General features: G+C 36.6%; 1 protein-coding gene across 3 annotated transcripts; it reads right to left on the bottom strand.

Moving 5' to 3' along the window:
• Window positions 1-495: 495 nt before the first annotated feature.
• Window positions 496-21,510, bottom strand: LOC131689737 (uncharacterized protein MCAP_0864-like). 3 transcript variants are annotated; one of them, XM_058975028.1, is made up of 10 exons: window positions 21,208-21,510; window positions 21,062-21,140; window positions 20,826-20,998; window positions 20,709-20,760; window positions 7,467-7,519; window positions 3,482-3,533; window positions 3,225-3,416; window positions 1,401-1,453; window positions 1,142-1,341; window positions 496-1,083 (listed from the first exon to the last, which is right to left on the bottom strand). In XM_058975028.1, exons 1-10 carry the CDS (start codon window positions 21,448-21,450, stop codon window positions 942-944), a joined length of 1,239 nt encoding a protein of 412 aa, XP_058831011.1. In that variant the 5' UTR covers window positions 21,451-21,510; the 3' UTR covers window positions 496-941. The 3 variants fall into 3 exon arrangements, with proteins under 3 accessions (XP_058831011.1, XP_058831012.1, XP_058831013.1); XM_058975029.1 differs by lacking the exons at window positions 496-1,083; window positions 1,142-1,341 and adding an exon at window positions 3,112-3,168; XM_058975030.1 differs by lacking the exons at window positions 496-1,083; window positions 1,142-1,341; window positions 1,401-1,453 and adding exons at window positions 2,717-3,050; window positions 3,112-3,168.
• Between the last annotated feature and the right edge of the window lie 731 nt (window positions 21,511-22,241).

Raw genomic sequence — 22,241 nt, forward strand, 5'->3', positions numbered from 1 at the left:
GCTAGGACATCAGTATTGCTCGGAAAATGCTTTCCAACGCTACGCATTGCATACATACAGGACATTTTGCAGCTTGCTAGAAGGTGTTCATTTTACCCTCACGCTACAAACATGTCTATTTCTTGGACATGTTTTGAAATCAAAAATAATGTTTGAGAAAATGCGTTCATGTCGAAGTATTTTTACCAAATATGTTCAAAACATGCTTAACAAGAAACATATAAGGTGATTGTAGTATCTCAACCACTTATTAGTTAGAAAACAATGACTTTACTTAACGTGTTCATTTTTCCACCAATTCCCCACCTAGGGTCCACTGATTTCTCAGTCTCCCGAAAAAAATATTCCGTCCGTCGCCTTAGCTTCGAATAATATCTGTCTATCTATCCATCTATCTATCTATCTATCTATATAAATAAAAGTCAATGTTTGTATGGATATGATTTATGGACTCCCAAACGGCTTTACCGATTGCCGTAAAAATTTATACGTAGTAGACATTTGTTATGGAGCGTGTTTGTGTGCTATTGATTGGGGATGTCGATGTCGCTTCGGAACAAATTGTGTTTTATTCCTATTTCGTTGATTGTGGCAGCAAGGCGCGACGAATATTAGCTAGTTAGAGATAAATCTGCATTCAACTTATATTTAAAATTTCACAAAACCACAGTGTTCTGTTGGTGTTCCATACTGACGGCCTTGCCCGAAATAGGCAGCATTTCATGTGTAGACATATGCTTCATTGTATGCACGAGGTTATTCGAAAGGAAGAAGTTCAGGGACTTTACAAAGGAATGATTCCGGCCTTATTGAAGATTGGCATTACTTCGCCTATATTTTTTACTGTTCATGATGAATTTTTACATGTATACTTAATAAAAAGTTTTAATACCTATGGTTATGGAAACTCAAGCTCTTCAACTTCAATCAAATCAACGAGGTCAAGTACCACAATTTTCGGTGTGGATTTGCAGATCACCCAAGTTTTTAAACATACATGCACATATTGGGCACGAATAGCTAGACGCCAAAATTTGCCCCGAGGGCTCTCTCTTAGTTTGATTACCCGTTTGCGATGTTTCTCTAGAAATAATTGTACACATTTAAGTTTGCGATCGCACGTACGTTATCCTTTACCTACCTATTAGCGAAGGAACTCAGTTCACGATTTCGCTGCATCAGTTCTACGTTTTTCAGCTCCATTTGTGTTCTCTGCTGTGTGTGCTCCTGAAGTGTCTTTTGATATTTGATCTCCGATTGAGACTTGTCATCCTGCAGAAGCCTTAGCTGCTCAGTCAAGCAAATGATTTCTGCGTCCTTGGTAGTTAGGATGGATTGTTTCTGCAATACATAGAAATACCGCTTTACAGGTAGAAATTAATTCAATTTGTTGTTTATACTTGTTTGAGAACTTCTGATAATTTTTCCTGTACTTGGTTTATTTCATCTTCATCTGAAATAAATTGAATATTATTTTTTTATTAAGTTGACAATGTTGTTGTTCTATGCTATATTTCACCATAAGGCGGAAAATTGGCTTTCGCATAGGCCTGCTAAGCCAAGACAAGTTTCGGCTTCACTGTGTCTCATCGGCATAAACAGAACTTCTACTCGGACGGGACATCACGTTTGATCAGTCGTTCAATTGAAACACAAAATGTGTTTTAGTTTTAGGGATTTGGGTCAAGCCGGCGCTAATCTATTCCGACAAAAAGTTAGTGTCGATTTCTGATAAGGCGAAGCCGAAACGCAACCGTGTAACAATGTTGTTGTTGTCGAATTCATTCCTAGTCCCGTGCAAATAGGGATGCCCCTCTGATGATACTTTAACCCTAGAACGTTGCACTGGTGTAAAAATGTACCCCACGCCTTCTTTGGAGCAATGTAAAGACGAGAATTCGGCATTTTCCGACCTGGAACCCTAACCAAAGTTCAAGAGTAGGAAAAGGTGGTATAGCCAGTTTGCTTATATCTTTCGTAGAAGCAGGTGTCAAAGTTGGCGTGGGGTACATTTGTACCCCAGTGCACAGTTGCCGTTAGTGTTTCGTCAGGTTTCGTGCTGTCAGTGGAAATGGGCTTCGTGACAATACCAGTTTAAATACTGGTTGCTTTACTACGTAAGTAACAATTAGCATTTTATAATCGTTTTTAGTCATTTATTCAATTAATTTAATTTTGAAGCGGAACGAAAAATCGTTCTCATTTTTTGCTGATTTTTATTGCTGTATTGTTTATTTTTTATAGTTTTTCAAAGCAATGGCTCGCAAGTATAATTTGCGCACAATTACTGCTGTAACAGTAACGTTGCGTGTTACCAATGTATTGCTGGCCAGGTATTTTCCAAAACCCGATTTTTTAACTTTCACTCTTCCAAATAATTGCACTTTTTAAAAAATATCAAAATTCCATTTTATTGCGTTTCTAGACCATTCTTTCAACTTTTAGAAAAATTTGATTTTTTTTCAAATCGGTTGAAAATTCGCAAAGTTTTAGTAATGTTTATGAAAAAAGTCAAAACCGCGATTTATTCAGTTTTTATTTTGTTCAAACCAATTTATGTATCATTGATTCAATAAATTCCGTATTTTCACTTACACTGCTGTCTTTGCAATTAAAAAACGAAGAAAATGATGTATTATACATTTCCTTTGTTTGCAATTTTGCCTGCGAAAATTGCGATCAAACGCGTGGGGTATATTTTTACCCCAGTGCAACGTTCTAAGGTGGAAAACTCAAGTGCACCGTTCTAGGGTTCATCTAGAGATTTTAGTTAACCAAATTGGTGGTGACTTAGAAAGAAACATGAATATGCGCTGGAACCAGGCAGAATTTCGATTCAGAGCGAAGTCGATAACATTTTGGATAGCTTTCATCGCTTTTTATTATCTAATGAGCTATGTTAAACTAGTATGCTCTCTTTCATTCCTTCTGTAACCATCCAGGTAACAATTAAACACAGCTTGGAATATTACTCGCGTTCACCGTAGAGTGCAATGTTGTTCATAAATTACGTAACGCAAAAATTGCTCAAAATTGACTCCCTCTCCTTCCTTGTAATAATTCTTTAAAAAAAATATCAGTAAAAACATGTTACGTAACGTTCTAGCTTACTTTCTCATCTCCACATGTCACAACATGTCACATTTTATCGTAGCCTTTCCTCCCACCCTAGAAGTGTCACGTAATTTATTAATGGTCCCTTAATAAAATGTTTGAGAGCTTACACCGTTTCTGCAGTTCAGCTAGTTTATTCTCTAGTCGTTCGACTTCAGCTGTCTTAATTACGATTTGTTTGTTTGATGACTCTACCTCGTTCTGGGAGTTGGAGATTTCTTTTTTCAATTTGGAAATGTTCTCTTGCATGCCACTGCTATTAACTCGTTCAGTTGCTATTTTTTTCTCGAGTGAGCTATTGCCTGAAAGAATGTTAACATTTGTTAGTGAAATTGATGGATATGACTAAAAGTAATAGTTATCTTACTGGCTGTTAACTGACTGATCTTTGATTCCATGCAGGATAGCTTTTGTTGATACTGAATATAAATAAAAAATGTTTTGTTAAATGGTTTAACGAACATAAGATAGGGTAAAGAGCCCATTGTGATCCTGTTAGGGAGAGCACTTTTTCATGAACTACGCGGTCTATATGCGGTGGAATGTACGAAAATTGGTATCAGCACAATTGTTTCGTTTCTAAGAACCAATTTTTGGACAACAATGGTCTGAGAATGGTACAATACTTACACAAACCGAACGTCCCAATTATCCCACTACCATTTGAGCCAACGCGTTGAACAAAGATGGCAGTCGCTGCTCTAACAACTTCAAATGGGTAGGGCGATAAGGGACCATTCATAAATTACGTAACGCTTTTAGGGGGGGGGGAGGGGGTACGACAAGTTGTGACATAGGGGAGAGGGGGTTAGATCGTTACGTAACATGTTTTCATCGAAGAAAAAAAATTTTTTTCTTGGAATTTGTTACGTAACTGGGGAGGAGGGGATGGAAAAATTTGTGACAACTTGTTACATAGGGGGAGGGGGGAGTCAATTTAGGGCAATTTTTGCGTTACGTAATTTATGAATGGTCCCTAATGGAAACAGGACGAAAAAAGGCTTTTTACCCCAGCGTACATTTTCCCCAAGTGCGACAGGGCCTACTGAGTGATGTGTCTCATTCGAACTGAGTTATGTTATTTGAAAATTGAACATAGCACTCGGTAGATTCTGTCACATTTTTGAAGATAGTCTTTCTAAATCTTTTTAAAGACTACACGCTTAGAAAAAATGAAAATTATATTTGACGTAAACAACATAGCGACGTGTTTATTGTCTGATGATAGAATTTCACATGTTCTGATACGAGCGACGGAAATAATCTTGGTAAAACCCACTTTAATTATATTAGAATGCAAAAATCGGACATAAACTTCAAACGTAAAAATCGGACTGGCATCCTTCAGTATAATAATCGCCTAAACAGTTCTCCGCCGAAAAAGGCGGTATTGAGGAGCCTTGCATAAGAGGTAAAATACCTGAAATAATAATTGAGACATATACAGCGCAAATTCGTTAGTTGGGTGTTCGCTAGTTGGGGCATGCCCCAACTAAAAGACACTCTTATGTCAAAACTGAAAGTCAAAAACTGATTGACGTTTGAATGTCATTGATTTCAAGGGGTTCATTGGCTGATTTCTGTGGCGATCCAGAAAAATCATACTTTGAAATTCAATTAAATTTTATTTTTTGAATTCATGTTTCGGAATGATTTTAGTGAAATAAATGTGTTAAATATTTCGATTCTTCCATTCAGCATCAATTAGTTTGTGTCGCAGAGACGTTAGTTTAGTAACTTTTGAAGGTCATCTCTGATGTATTCAATCATATTATCCAATCTTTTTTTAGTTAGTGGCAACATAGTATGTTTGTGCTTTATCGGCTTTTTCCCGACGGTGTATCCATTTCCTGTTTGATGTGAAGGAATTTATTAAAAAGTAATTGATGGCAAAAAGAACACTAATGACATACTTTGTCACAAAAAAAAACAACTTTAAACTGGAAGGAAACAGCCAACTTGTGAATTGTAAAATATTTCCGTTTGTTTTTTATGAAAGAAAAGAAAAAATCAGCGTTTCCCTTGGGTAATTTTTGTCAGCTGTCAGTTGCCCCAATTAACGGATACGATTCGCTAGTTGAGGCGCAGTCGTGACCCAACTAACAAATTCGCGCTGTACTATGAATAACTAGTTAATAATTAAATGAGTTATTATAATACCTGAATAATAACAAAACCTTTTCAACCTTCCAATAACAAAATTCACTGTATGGAGGTATTTAATAAGGTATTGATTTGGTATTCGTAAAAATGACTGGAATACATAAATAATACTAAAAAAAAGTGTTATACCTCGTTGAGGTATTAAGCAGGTATTGAAGAGTGTTCAATACCTGCTTAACACCACAATGAGGTATTAATAATCAATATATACCAGATTTTGGTATGATACCAGAAAATAGTGTTATCGGGTTATTGGCCATTTATATTCTCCTGGTCGGGTAGTTAAACCGTGTAGTGTCGGTAATGGTTGTTTCAACCGATTAAGAATTACACTATTGACTTCTTGTTACGGTAGTAAAAACCCATCAAACAGGGAACTTCTATATTGAAAAGTAACTTAACACTCCCTTCATTGCTTACAACAAGACAGACATACACATAATCCACATAAAATGCCTCGTGCATGCATTCTTGCAAATAAATTGATTTTATTTGATTTATTTTTATTGATTCTTGCAAATATCTATATCACAATTCGCGATATCTGTGGTGCCACAGTTACTCTGACTGTCGGTAACATAGGAAAATAGGCCTCGAAATTTCCACAAAATCACCGATTTTCCAGAAAAAATTTTAGCATTGAAAATGCTTTACTCTACTATATGGGGCTGAGGCTAGGTGTAAAACTAAAATCTGATTTCGAACTGCGTCACGAAAATGTGGCTGATTTTAAACGACTGTAGCGCTGTTAATTTTTGATGGATTTGCGTCATTTGAATATTAATAGATTCAGAGAAGTCCAACTTAAAAATTGGTTGCAACTATAAATTGGTATTTCAACAGTACACTATTCAAAAATCCGTATTATTGTAAAAACATTGGGAAAATGTAAGAAAACAGAGAAAGTTTTCGCTTACGTTTAATAAATTATTGATGGATTTCCATGATTCGAACACCAACCGATTCTGAAAATTACCAGTAAAAAATTGTTATCAAATTTATCTGCGTATTTTATTAGCACACTATTGAAAAATCCGTAAATATGCAATAAATAGGGAAAACAAGATTTTTCCTAACACGGACTCATGTCGACATTCATAAGCGTCCTGCACATTTCATCGCTTGATATAAAAGGAATGTTTTTGATCGAATTCCTTCATTGGCATGCCTGCTCTGCTGGCAGAACCAGTTGGATTATCGCTATTGTTGCTTGTAGGATAGCTGTTAGATCTTTCATTAGATCACGAGCTACGGAAGGGGAACGTTTGTCTGTGTAGCGCTGGAAGGATTTTGTTCGCAGTTTCAAACGACGATGGCGAAACAGAACCGAGATGGCAAATTGCTGTTTTATACCGTGCGTATCATCCGTGCAGGCAAGGCTCAAATCGTTCCATAGGATTCTCGTCACGTATCCCGAAACATAGTTACTAGCAAACCGTCCTTATTGGGACGAATATATAATGGAAAAAGAATTCAATTAGAAAATTCCTTTTATTAACTTGTATTAAGTTTGTGCTTGGTAATTCTGTACCTTTACCAGTGCATCATAATAAATGAAAATATTCTTCAAAGTAATCTATCAACCCGATGGTTTTTGCAAAAATTTTAAGGAAATCAGTGAATGTTGCAACCCTGCAACTAAGCGAAAGCCACACCAAAAAGAATGATGAAAATGTTTTTATTTGTCGTAGAAAAGGATGGTCTTCCATCTGCACCAAAAAGTTGATAAAAGAGATAGCCTTGTGTTACATAGTGCTCATTTGACATGAGCTGCGAAAGAGGAATGTTCGTCTGTGTGTATGCAGCAGAAACGAATCGCCGACAAGATTCGAATTGTTTCAAAAGATTCTCGTCCCGTATCCCAAAACATAGTTATTAGCAAACTGTCTTTATTAGGACGAATATATAATGGTAAAAATTGATTTGCGCCTTTAAGGGTTAATAATGCTGCATTTTCAATGTAATTGCGGTCGTGTCTTGTACACAACCCTTTAATTATTTTGTTGACTTTAACATTTATGAAACGGAAAATAACGCTGGAAAAAACGCATTGAAAGCAACGCGAGCATATAGAACTTGTCGGTAACTCAGAACACCGGTTCCGACAAAGTAAGTACGTTGCTGCCCAGGGCTAAATTCGCATTAGGTTAGATTCTGAACAGTAAACTGCTGTTTCTAGGTTACCTTACCTCTTCCAATTCTCCACTTTTTTGAGTTAGTTTGTTCTTCATATCCGTGTATTCTGTGAAAAAGAAATATTAATGAACAATATTCTGACATGAACGCACAGGGGAACTGTGTCCAAGACGGACACCTTAAGCTGAAATAGCAAATTCGACTCATCCATTGATGCATTGCTCACAAATTGTACGCAAACCGTGATTTGTGATCATTTTCCATAAAATTAAAGTAACTTATAATAACAAAATTCAAAATAGAAATATGTTTAAAATGGTTGTGAAAAAGAGGCACAAAATCGCCATTGCAAAACTGGATTGGAAAAGACCCAAGTAACAATTGAAGTTTTATAGCATGCTACAAGTGCAATCTAAGTTTTATGAGTGGCTGTAAAACTATCATAAAACCTCAACTGTTACTAGGGGACGGACATACGGCATTGCTAAAGATGAACATAGAACAAGGGAAGAGTGAGACGCTTTTCTACCAATACTCGGTACATCACAAGGTTGCGGTAGTAAAAATAGCCTAAATCTTAACTTACTTTTAAAATACTTCACCGGCAGTTACGAAACCGGAATACATTTACCACAAGCAATTATCGTACAAACTATGCCAAGTTTTGACCATTAAATTAGACGATGGCAACTTACCACAAGCACTGCGTACCTATTGACTTAACAATGGCAAAATGTAAATTAAAAAAAAATCTATTCGATAATAAAGAACATCCAAAAGTAATGCAATCAAAACCAGATACATAGTGTTTAGTTTAGCTATTAGTAATTTATATTTTAAGTGTATACTATTTATTTTATCATTGTAACAAAACGGTCTACTCTTGTTTCACGACAATAAATTAATAAAAAAATTTAAAAATGGTATAGTATCAATACATTATGTGTATGGGACTGTTTTGCATATATCACGGCAGTATATTGCAAAAATATTAGAGTTATTTATTTGGTTCTTAAAATTAAATCCGATTATTGTGGTATCCAGAACCCCATTTAAATACTTATCAAATCATGGGCCCTATTCTCACAGTCACCTAGTGACTAGAAGGAAATTTTCTTCTAGTCACCAAGTGACGTGACTGTGAGAATAGGGCCCCATGGCTTACTTTCTGTAGCGAGCTAGGTGGTGTCGTCACGGCTAAACACACTGAATCTCTGGATTAGGTACTCAACATCTCAATCCTTTGTTTGCACATTATCTTTTGTTTATCTGTCCGTGTCATTTCAATCGAACATGAGAATTGTAATGCCCTCGATCGAGATGGATTCGGGGAGGTTTTTCTCGCTTTGAAAACTGTCTCGTACTCGTATGATGACACAAAAATATAAGTGGTAAGCTGAATATTAGGGACCCTTAGACTATCAGCACCGGTGCGTAAGCAAATGCGTGTGTATTTTGATTACGCTAAACGATAATAATATATTTAGACACCCGTTTTCGCACCGGTCGTTGGTAAATAGGTTGCCAAAATAATAATCTGTTTTCACACCGGTAGTTGTTATTATAGTTACGTTACATTTTTTTGCAATCATGCTATAAAGTATTTAAAAAAAAAAATTAATTATATGGATTTAATTCAGTGAAAAAATATAGCTAGAAAGAAAATACATTTATTTATTGAATTCAATAAAATCATTTCAGTAACAAATATCGTTCTCTTTTCCAAAAATTATATTATTGAAATGATTGCAACATTATTCCAACTGGAAATGTTTATTGAGATTAAAAGTTAATTATTGTTTGAATGCAAAAAATGTTCGTACCATTAATTTTGCCGATTGAAGCAATAAACATTGTATAATTGAATTCAATAAGACATTTTTTGTTCAAATATGTTAAAATTTTCTATGTAATAATAATTATGAGAATTCATAGAATTCTATGAACTAATGTTTGCCCGGCAGTTATTGTCTAAAGCACATACTACGACGGCTCCGAATCAGGAGTGCAATGAAGAAGATCTCATCCTAGATATTACGAACAGACTTGCGGTGAATGAAGCTTTTCGACCATTCAACGATTGTTTTGCGGAACCAGTTTTCACGAACGATTGGATTCGAAGACTTTCGTTTTTTGTATTTCGAAGCAGGGCCGTCGAGAGCGGCGGCGGGCCCCAAGGCTAGTGTTACTGACGGGCCCTTCTCAACTTACTTATTTGAATCTTGATTAGAGGACTTGTATATATTCATTCATATATCAAACTATGTTGCTGTTGCTAAAATTGCTATGGTTACGTGTTTTTCAATTAGCGGGTTCCCGGGTACTCTTTTGCCCTGTTAAAAATGTACACAATGGTTAACAACCTTATTAGAGGTATATGGAGATAATCCGTGTATTCGCACCACGTTTGTGTCATCGCCTTTATATATACAGAGGTACTGACTTCATGTTGCCACATTCAATGATATATTTAATTTTGCGCAATAAACGCTTCTACTTGATTATTAGTCTGAAAAATAATCAGTACACTATGTCCAACTATGAAATTGTAAGGTATAGACATTGATCATCTTTACCTCCATTTGCAAATTTGATATTTTTAACTTCTCCAACAGGTGATTTTAAGGGACACCTCGTAAAGTAAACAGGAATACAGTTTGACCACAGTACGGCCATTTTCCGCTTTGATCGTCATTCATTTTTATTCACGTTCGACACAGTAGGTTGAAGTAAGGGAGACTGGGGCTAGTTGGCGGGATTTTTTGGTTTCAATTTTTATCGCCGATTTTTTTAAAGTGTTTGATGCATTGTCTCCATTTTTAGAGACAAAAATATGTGACGCGGAAAACCCGCTAACTTACCCCGGCCCCGGGGTAAGTTGGCGGTATGTGAGTATACGCCAAAAACTAAGCAATCAAATGGAGATTCAATTACTTCAAGGGTCCTTTTGGAACGTGCTGAATGTCTTTTCGAGAAAACTGTATATTAACCGACATTTGCTATTATATTTCAGTTTCAATACCCCGGAATTTTGACTTTGACGCGTACTCCCTATACAAAAGAAAATTTTCGAAATTTTTTATGCAATTGGCCGGAATAAATGTCTCCTACATTGGCGAGATACACAAGAAAAAGATTTTCTTACTTTGGAGTGAATTCCAGAAATAAAAATATTTCATGATTTTATTGCACTGTAAATAGTACCGCCAACTTATCCCACGTGCAGCACCGCCAAATTGCCTCAACCGCATATTTTATTAAAAATTATTTAAAAAATTACTTTTGTTTGTGGATAGATGTAATATCTATACGGATGCTCTTTTCACGCGCTGTCGAAAAATATAATCATTCGGGAAATAGATTTTAAATCACTCTAAATAACGCAAAGCATTTAAAATTTAGAACATTTACGTGGTATACTCGAAAACACAATATCACCCACAACTTCCACCAAACAAATCGTTTTGCAACAAAAACACATTGGATAACGGGTTTTACCTAACTTAAGATACACAAGAAGAGCCAGCGCTATATGTCTAATTGAAACAGAGAAAAAGGGATTCCGCCAACTTACCTCAACCGCCAACTAGCCCCGGGGTCCCCTACGATATTTTGCTTCTGTGGTTTAGACAAAATGATTCACGGGTAGATTTATCAGTTGGTAGCGGTGGAGCAGTTTTTAGCTTTTGTTGTTAGCAAGAATAAGGTAGCAAATTCAGCTCGTAATTCTCGTTTAACCCTACAACGGTTTCGTAACTTTTTCTATACGTAAACGGTTTTGTGGGGTACATTCGTACCCCAGAATTAAAACCGCTCTAATATGCCTAGTTTTTATTGAATTTATAATTAAATTAGATAGTTTTATTCAAAAATAAGCCAATCAAAGCAGCCTTTTCAAAAATAATCGTGCTTTGCAAATTTTTTATGCACATTTTCATTTTTATACAATTTGTCCTAAAAATCCCTTTTTAACCTTAATATTGCTATAACATCGGAAGCTTCTAACCGATTTTTACTATCTATACGGCGTTGTAAATATTATTAAATTGCCTTTTGAACAAATAGTAAATAATTCAAAAACCGACCAAAAAGTGCATTTATTCCGATGCTTGTTTGAACACCAAATACAAATACAATACAAATAGTAAATATACAGCAATATGCAGTAACGAAGTTAAAATAGGCGATGAAGGAACAGACCAGTGCATTGTACGTTCCAGAACTTGGGCTACAGAAGATGAGGAATTGAGTGGTGCGTAGTACATATTATATACAAATCATATTTTGACATCAAAACCAAAAAATATTTTGCTTATAAAAAAGATATAATAAATTTTCCGAATTATATACACATGATAAAACACTAACGTAAACGGTTTTGTGGGGTACATTTGTACCCCAGACAAATTTTAAGCAGGCACTGTTAGGTTATTTAAGTGAAACAAATAGGTTGCACCAGCTTTAATGGAAGTTTAATAATCAAATTGATTTATGATAAAGTTTGCTTGCAGTTAAAATAAACCGTAACGGAATAACAGGGATTGCAAATAGCTCTGGGGTACAAATGTACCCCACAAAACCGTTGTAGGATTGAAAATATAGAACAACCGAGAAAATTTTCTAATCACAGCTTTTATGAAGGTTTTTTTTGGAAAGGAATGTGATGTTTTAATGTAGAAGTCGGTTTTAATACGCTGTTGGAATATGCAGTAATAGACAAAAAATTACACAGAACGCAGTAATAAGGAATTAAACGCAAATAAACCAACTGCGAGTACAGCGGGCAAACGACTGCTAGTACTGGTGACTGAATTGAACTGATTTGATTTCCTTATTTGGCACATAGCAATTGGCTTCTTATGGATATCACAAACATCTCTAGCGACGCCCAAAATTAGTGTTCCATCTTAACACAAAGCATTTTTGGCGAAAAATTATTTTAACGTGCTATAAAAATACAAATATACAAATAAAAATTTATTTCAATTACCGGTTAATTAAGGTCAGTCTACCTACTCATCCCTCCCGGAGTCCAAGCTAAAATCGTTCCGCCATAGATCCCCGGCAAAAACTAGCCCCACTGTTGATAAATTGTGTTGCTATTGTTTTTTTGGAAATGTTCTTTGAGACCAGCTATTCGAGAAGTGAAACAATTACTAAAAGTGAAAAAGGTGCTCAATGTGGCAGGAGCTAATATCCTACAATTGCACCATATAAAACATTAATCACAGTCATTCGTTACGCGAAACAACATACAACACGCCAACGAATGCGGCAACGTTAACTAAAGCATCCCCGTATATATAGACAACGGCTCTAAACAGGTGCGCTTACACGATTTATCTCTGCCCACTCCTGACATGGCGATAAAAAAAAAGTTTATATCAAGGTACGGAGAAATGGATTTAATAACATTGAGGAACATTTTCCAGGGTAATTCTAATCCTTTTCCTGTGGTGAGAATGCTTGTGAACAAACTAATTCCTTTTTACAAAACCATTTTATGCATATTAACCGAACATGGAACATCTCATCAGACAACACCGGTTATGCACCCAGGGCAGATTCCTATGCGCAAATTCTCCAAAAAACACTGCACCACCTAAAACATTGTACAGAAGTAGCTAAGAAAAGTCCGCCTACTATAACCGCTAACAGCACATCGTTATCTTATGCCAAACCACAAAAAGCTTCAAAACCAAGATTTGTGGATCTTACAGAAACAAATATTCACTCAATAAAATACTCCCAGTGTCTGCAATCCAACAACCGGTACCACCAGTAAAGAAACGAACGCAGAAGAGGACGGATACGTCCGTGTGCTTGCATTTCTGTTTGGCGCTGTTCTCTTCGAAAATACATTGAATTGGCTTCTGAACGTTTTGTAAAGTATTCTGCCAATTCAAACAAAAAACTCGGTTTTGTTGACCTAGTACATAAAGTAGACAACTCCTCTAAGAACGTTTGTTTTAACAAATGTTAAATATATCGTCGGTTGTCACGGTAAAGATGGACACGTCTATCGATACCAGGACACATGTTAGTGCACTCGGGTGATTCGTAGTTATACTGCCTAAGCTCGACCCTCATTAACAGAAGACAAAGATTAAGCCCGTACGATATTAAGCCTGTTCTAATGACCCTGCCACTTCTAGTTTTCCGATCTGTTTACTTCACATCCTTGCTCTCACTTGAGTACTATGGCTCTAATTTTCATAAATTTCCCTACCCAGTAATCTCTAGCTAATTGAATGTCGTTAAAATGTAAAAAGAAAATGTGACTAACATAGTCGAAATAAAAAAAGTTAAATATAAAATAAAGCTCTGGTATCCACAATTTCGAATTCTCAAGTTATTAGATTAAAATGTCTTTCAAATTTTTCTCCGCTTTCATCATATGACAATTTAATAGGATGAATAATTACAAAGAAATTGCAATTCTTATTTTTCTTGCTCTTCTATGAATACCAGACGTTTTCACCCATCTTCCGGATAAAAATTCGGGCCCCCAAACGCGACCCGGGCCCCAGGGCAATTGCCCCGGCTGACCCCCCCTCTCATCGGGCCTGTTTCGAAGCCTTTGAAGAGGAGACAATAAAAAAAGCCAGAGAAAGCTGGGTTTTACTAAATTATATGAAAGCCATCTGACATACGTCCTTCGGACACTACAGTAAAATATATTCGCATGAGAGAAAATTTGCGCCTTAATCTATGTGAGAATCCTGCTATACCCCAGATAATAGATGTTTAGACAGATTTTTACATAAATTTTTAGCCCAAATGTCCGTCATCTGTGGTAATATTGCAGAGTATAGTTGGGTAAATATATCTGCGTTTTAAGATTTTTCAAAGGCGATTTTGAATCGCAGAGTAGTGGGCTTATTCAGGAATACTTGGTACGCTGGACTGTACCCACTCGAAATGGAAACATTACTGTACAACTTGGGTAGAATAGTATACAGTAAAACAAAAATAATGAAGTGGTAGCATTTTATGCGTGGCTTCAATAATGATATTAACTTGCTGAAGTAAACTGCGTTGTTTTCCGAGGTTGATACACGAGGTTGATTACGTTGATATAGTCATCACATCTCGTCTAACTCAGAACTAGAATCAGGAATCAGTAGTGGTTGGCTCAAATGGCACATTCCCAATATAGATCCGAGCTTTGTGCTTAAAAGACAATTATCAAAATTCACGTTGAGGGGGAGTTCCAAACCAATATTCACCAAACACATCTAGTGCTCGTGAACAAAAGGAGTATTGCCATCTCTTTCGTGACAGCTATGAACTGCGCTAAGCCAACAATAGTTTCTCCGGACATCAGCAAGCAACAACTAGCCGCTAGCCGGCGCTACTATCGGCCAACAGACTTCTAGTAATCGGTATACGGACTTTTCGTACACCCAGTAAAGTTCAATCGGAAATGAGCCGGAATTCTGGCTGGTTTTAGTCCATATTCCGGCTCCATTGATAAAACCGATTATAACTAAAATGTGTCACTAAAGCCGGAATGCAAATTAGAACCAGCCAACATTCCGGCTGAGCTTAACTTGTAGTATTCCGGCGCCAATAACACAACCATTTCCAATTAGAATCGGTTGTATCACTGGAAATGAAATACTAACTACAACTACATCTACTTCAAGAAATAAACATTAAGTGCGTACCCTGGGGCAAATTGATACACACGAATTTGTGGCAAATTGATACAGTGTATCAATTTAATCCAACATTTTGTCATCGATACGGTAATTCCAAAGATGGAATCAAATTATCACTTACTGTTTAAAATTATAAATTTGGTTCCAATTTATCAGTATGGCAAATTACAACACGGAATCTTGCTTTCAAACAATGGTCCTGCGGGGTAGTGCAAAATTCCTAACCAGAGTTTAATATGGTAAACACTTTTAACGCAAACAATTTGAAATTCTACTAGAGCTTCGCCTGTTAAATGCATCGCTTTTTGCGATGCGATGAGCTGAAGCGACAGTAGGTAGCATAAGGTAATGTAATGTTCAGATGTGCTCCTTTGAATATGGTCGATGTACTTCTCAAATCAGTCTGTTAGGTCTGTTTGTCTGTGCATAGACCGAGCCAAAGGATCCTCCGGCGTTTATCATGGCCTGACACAGGTCATATTCATAGGAAGATTAAACAGTCGATCGTTCGAACATTTTTGAGCGTGACGTTTGCTGCTTACCAAATTGGTCGTCAAATCCACATCCATGTATCAACAGTTTGGATAAAATTCTCGGAGTAAGTCAAAAACGAATTAACAAAAGTAATTATCCTTGAATCATAGAATATTTCTACATTGTTCGACGTGGAATTCTTCTAGTAAATTTGTAATAAAATTTCTTGCAACAATCAATTTTATTGTCCAACAATAAATTAGTTAATTAACATTTCGTGTTACTGTTTCTATGAGCAATATAAGAAATGTTTGAATGTATTAAAATATCAATTTTTATAATGTACTACCGTCCAACCCCGCCATCTCCTTTTTCACAAAATTAGTGAATTTTGAAATTTTATGGAGAAAGGTTAAAATTTATTGATTTTGTATTGTAGAGTAAGGTGGGGTAACAGTGCGCATGGGGTAAAAGTGCGCATTGAACTTTCTGAAACATACAAGTATGAAAACCCGGCAACACTGTATGAATTTGACACATAGTTAGGTCAGCTGATCACACATGTAAACATGAATGGTTTCATTTTAGTGGCGTGAAGTTATGAGGTAAGTAGCATTTTACGCTATTTTGATCTAATTTTTCCATTTTTGGGGATTACAAAATCGTTCTTTGAATGATTGAGAACCTCGAAAACTATACTACCCAAAAAACCTTCAATATATGGTAGTTCTGTAAACGCATTAGTTTTGATGAAAAATATTCCGTGATTTTTGAAGCAATGAAATCTGTTAAAAAACATACGACGGGGCAAGAGTGCGCAGCAATCGTGGGGCAAGAGTGCGCATTACATATCTGTTCAAGAAGATTAAAAATTTAAACAATCCTTCTAGGACCTACAAGAGAAAAAAAAACCGGAAGGTATGTACAGCAGATATGCTGGAAACAGCCCGTCAAAGACTTCGGAATGGGGACTCTAAGCGACAGATTGCGGCAGATCTCGGCATTTCGGATGCATGTTTGAGGAAGAGGCTTAAATTGGTGAGATACTTAATTTATTTGTAGAGGTTTTCCATACATAATCACAATCACGTTTCTGCAGGGATTTACCAATCAGAAGCACGGACGATTTAGACCAGTTTTCACTTGTCAACAGTCGGAAGAACTAGCCGAGCATTGTAGAGCACTGGACAGGGCGTTTTACGGTTTGACTTTCACCGACTTGCGACGCTTGGCTTTTCAGTTTGCTGAAGAAAACAAAGTGCAGCATAGATTCAATCAGGGCACGAAATTGGCAGGGAAAGATTGGGCACTTACTTTCATGAAGAAACATCTTCTATCTTTGAGAACACCTCAGCAAACCAGTTTGGCCCGAATCATGGGATTCAACAAAGAGCAGGTCAAAATATTTTTCCAAAATTTGTTCGATGCAAAAACGAAGTATAAATTTCCTCCAAATCGGCAATATAATATGGATGAAACGGGTATGTCGACAGTTCCCAATTGTCCCCCAAAAGTAATCGCCAGTACTGGTAAAAAAGCCGTCGGCAAAGTTAGTTCAACGGAAAGGGGTGAACTTACCACCGCTGTGTGCGCCATGAGTGCAACTGGAAATTATGTTCCCCCTGCACTGATTTTCAAACGAAAGCGTCTAAACCCTTTGCTCTTGAATGGGGCACCTATAGGGTCTCTTTTGCTTGTGTCAGACACTGGTTATATGAATAGTGTACTATTCTTGGAGTGGCTGAGACATTTCCACAAGGAGGTGAAGGCAGCGGTGAATGACCCTGTTTTATTAATCTTGGACAATCACAGTTCTCATCTGAATCTGGAGGCCATATTGTACTGTCGTGACAATGGGATTGTAATGTTATCAATCCCGCCACACAGCAGCCACAAGATACAGCCTTTAGATCGTTGCTTTTTTAAATCCCTAAAGACCCATTTTTCAGAGGCTTGTAGTACATGGATGACTAATAACCCAGGTAGGGTCATTACACAATACCTAATTGCAGAATTGTTCGGCATAGCCTATCGTAAATGTGCCACTATTGAGAAAGCTATCACTGCGTTCAAAACATGTGGAATTGAACCTTTCAACCCGGATGTGTTTGATGATGGTGACTTTCAACCGTGTTTAGTAACGGACATTCCGCAAGAATCGAATCAATCTTGCACAATTTCCGAAATCCAGATACCCATGCCGAGTAATGCTACGCCACTACAAACATTTGTACCACAGGTATACGATGCACCAATAATTCATTCAGTGCCCAATTCATATCCGTCGACCTCTGGTGCATTGCGATTCAAAAAGAGAAACTGTTTTGAAGATTTGGATGTTCAAGCATTGGATCTCAGCAAGTCGGCTAACGTGTCACCAGCAGCGATGCGCCCACTTCCTAGAAGAAAGGACCCACAACAACGACGAAAGAAAGGACAAAAATCCGAAATAATAACTAGCTCTCCTGTTAAAGAAAGGCTGACATCTGCAGCTCAAGAGAAAAAAACAGTGTTCCAATATGAAACGTAAACTGACTGTCGAACACTCAGAGCAGAAAAACAAAAATTTAAGAAAGCAGAAATAAATATAAATTTTGAAAACCTATAGAAATATTTTCAAAAAAATCATTTAATTGTCTATCCATTTGTTATGACACGAACGACTCGATTTGAAGATACGAAGATCAACTTTTACAGTATTACAAAAAATATAAACAATTTCAAACCTGGCAGATGGAACTACCTTTAAATCATAGAGAAACAGAGGGGATGTAAATCCAAGCATTGATTAGCTTTGTCTGTTGGTGGTCGTAAATAAGTTATTTAAGCAGTACGTACTCTTGCCCCGCGCTATGCGCACTTTTGCCCCGATCATGGAGCAAAAGTGCGCATTTGCGTGTTTATAAAAAAATGTTTATTTCTCGAATTACAACCCAAAACAAGAGATTTCTAGTAATACGTTTTGAAGCTATATGATAAAGGTACATATTTGTAATATATCCGATATCGTGGTGCTTTTCTTCTAACTGCAATCTTATGAAAACTGTTAGGTGCGCACTTTTGCCCCACCTTACTCTAATGTCATATTAGACTGTAGTATAAATTATTGTTAAACTACTGTTTTGGTACAATGAAAAAAATGGCTTTTAGTCAACACATTATTATGGTAGTGCATTCACGTTCATACATTTCACTATACACCACAACATCATATTATCCCCCGAAAATATGATGAACCACCGCCTGAAACTAGATGGTGATGATGTAACAGGTGTGATCTGTGTCCGTCCAAGTTCTTTTTAGGTATTCTTTTCTGAACCAAGCGCTGCAGAGTGTGTGGCAAACCATTATGGTCGTTATCTTGCACTTACTATTGGACCTGAATTAAAGACTTTTGCACAAGAAAAATTCACGCATTGCCTTTCTTTTTGAATCTTACTTTCCACAGTTCCATTTGTTCGCAGTGTTTCCTCATACATTCTATGCAGATTTTTAGTTTTTTGATTTGACCCATCAATCTGATCCTGGGACACATCATGACAGCTTGACATAATGCTATATCTACCAGTTCAATCCAAGTTACTTCGATGCACTTATTTTTACTTTCACGCAGTAAATATACAGCATGATCATAAATATGTGTTATTGAATTCAAACAAATACTGTTCTTTGCATCAAACGACAAAATAATTGGTGTGAATCAAGGTTTGAAAATATATTTTCATTAAAACAACAATAAACTTTTAATTTCAATAATTCTGTTGTAATTTCAGTAAACCTTAAATAAGTGTTATTTAATTCAATCATCGCGAGACCCTATTTTTTACATTTTCCTTTGCTTTGCTTCCTTTCTACGAATAGCAACGTTGCCGTCAGTTGGAAGAAGTTATCAAATATACGCACTTGCTATAAACCGAAACGATAAGTTTCCATTTCCCAACCTGTTTACGAACCGCCGGTGCGGTGTCGTGTTATGATGGCGGTTAGCAAATCGCTTTTACCCACGCTCCGGTGCTGTTAGTCTTACACGAGCAGTTAAAGTGTCATTACTAAGCAATGATATTACTTACATTTATTGTTGTATTGTTCTGCACGCAAAAATAAAATAACTCAAAGCCAAAAACAAAACGAGAGATTCGACTCAGTCGAGGTCTTCCGTGCAGTAAGGTACTTTTGAGTTGTTTGGGGTATACTCAAAATTTTGCGTTTGCGTGTTTGTGATCCTTAGCACACAGTTAAAACTACAGACACTTCATACACAGACTTGCGGAGACAAAAACAGTAGAACTAGCAACCGTGAACGTAACCTAGCTTCGCGGATGATCCCATCTCCTCTCACAAAACGCTCATGCCCGTTTGGCAGCAAATTTTGACACTTCGCTAGTCTGTGTACAAAGCGTCTGTAGTTAAAACGGATGTCAGCTCTAATAGCAAAAGGGTTAGCATGGCAGTATTCAACTTTACGGTTATAGTGCGCATTTAACACCACATTGGAGTATCAAACAAGTGTGCACACTCTTGAAAAGTTTAAAAAAATGCAAGTTTACGTCAAATCTCCGGGGAAGCTTCGGCGAGCATTTATTTTTTATAAACTACTACCTAATACCAATCGCGCGTTGCTGCGATTTTCAACGAAATAGGAGGAAAACACCTATTTCGTTGAATTTGTTCCGAAGCGCCATCTGGCGGGCAGATAATCTTCAACTAATAGCACACAAACACGCTCCAGAACAAATGCCTAGTATGTATAAATTTTGACGGCAATCGTTTAAGCTGTTTGGGTGTCCATAAATTATATATATATATATATATATATATATATATATATATATATATATATATATATATATATATATATATATATATATATATATATATATATATATATATATATATATATATATATATATATATATATATATATATATATATATATATATATATATATATATATATATATATATATATATATATATATATATATATATATATATATATATAGATATAGATAAGGACATGCACCAAAGTCTCCTAAGTAATTCAATGTAAAAGTTTCATTCATGGTATGGAATTGGCAAGTATTATGTAAGTATTTGTGGTTATTAAATGTGATCTTTCTAGTCAAAACTTTTTTTTAATGATCGGTTGTGTATTTACCTGATACGATTTTTCTAAACACTTTTTCAAGGCTTTTGTTCTCCTTTTCAAGCTGTAACATAAGCGCATATGAATAGTTGTTATTGTTCAGAGTAGACAGCTACAGTCGTAGTATACTTCTCTAATTCGAGTGAGCTCGGCACGCCTCCTCAGCTGGTCCGGGGTGGGGTTCGGTTTCTTACATTCTGCCGGTTTGGTTTTGCTTTGATCATCTGTCTCTTTGCTAGTTTTGCCTTTATTGGCCACATTTAGATCGAGATTAACCTTTAGGTTTAGATTAAATCTGGAAACTAGTCGGAGGATTTCATTAACATGAAAACTAACTATCGTTTCTCGATATTAGGTATTCTTACCAATAGGGTTTACTGCTGCGCGCAGAGCTCGTGATATCCATTTAGCATATCGTTGCTGTTTTTTGTCATCACAGTTAACCTTTTCAAGAAAAAGCCAAACAAATCCCCTTTAGCATTAATGATGTGACCTTGAATGAAACGCGTACCTTAACAGATACGCCCTTCTCTTTGTCTGAGCGATTTCCTATTTTATCGCTAGAATTTTCAGCATCTTCTGTCTCGAGATCTTCATCTGCATCCGCTGGAATGTCCTCCACTAATTCTTCGTCCGGCTCATCCAATCCATCATTGTCGTCGGTTTCGTCGTCATCTTCGAGAAAAATCTCCGGCATTCCCATCACCTCGGTACAGATAGTTTCCATCCGGGAAAGCATTGCGTTGCGGGCCATGTTGTTTTGAAATTACACTTGATTTGCTCAAAAATTGTCTACCTACTTTACCGTACTGGACACCCGAGCAGTTGAGAAGGAATGCAGTTTTAAAAATAACTGCCCGATACAGTCATGTAGTATGAGCATGCGCAGCATGGTTACATGTTAACAAGTTTTACGGAAAGCTTGTTCTGTTATTAATTTTGCATGGAATCACTCATTAGATACATAGCCCCGTTATGACAGTTACAAATAACAAGCCGCCTAGATTTCACGCTTCAACTATGCCGGTATCGATGTGGTGCTTAAAGGGTTAAACCACTCTAGAATTTTTATAAAATCGAAGTTGATTTATACTTTAGGGCCCTAAACATATGAAAGGCGACAATAACATATACATATTTCAGAGGCGGATGCAGACAAAAATTTCGGAGGGGGTCCGAAATTTCGATTTTGAAATGGTCATTGTACAATACGTAATATGTAATAACCTCATTTAACTAAATTAATTTTTGATGGTCGAATTTGGTTTAGAACGAATTTGAGTTTAGATCGAAGTAAATAGAAAGAATTTCTCAACAAATTAAAAGATTTCGGGAGGGGTCCGGACCCCCAGGACCATCCCCCTGGATCCATCACTGAAATGTTTAAATTTTTAATTCTACCGCAACGCCTCGTAGGTATACTAGACTGGTTCAATTTTTGACTTTTAGCTCCACCAGGCTCTACTGATTCCTTTTATGGCCCTGAGTAATTGTGCAAATTTTGGTACCAATCGGTTGTGTCTACGGACCCTCCAAAAATTTCAA

The sequence above is a fragment of the Topomyia yanbarensis genome, chromosome 3 (genome assembly GCF_030247195.1).
Source record: "Topomyia yanbarensis strain Yona2022 chromosome 3, ASM3024719v1, whole genome shotgun sequence".
NCBI lineage: Eukaryota > Metazoa > Arthropoda > Insecta > Diptera > Culicidae > Topomyia > Topomyia yanbarensis.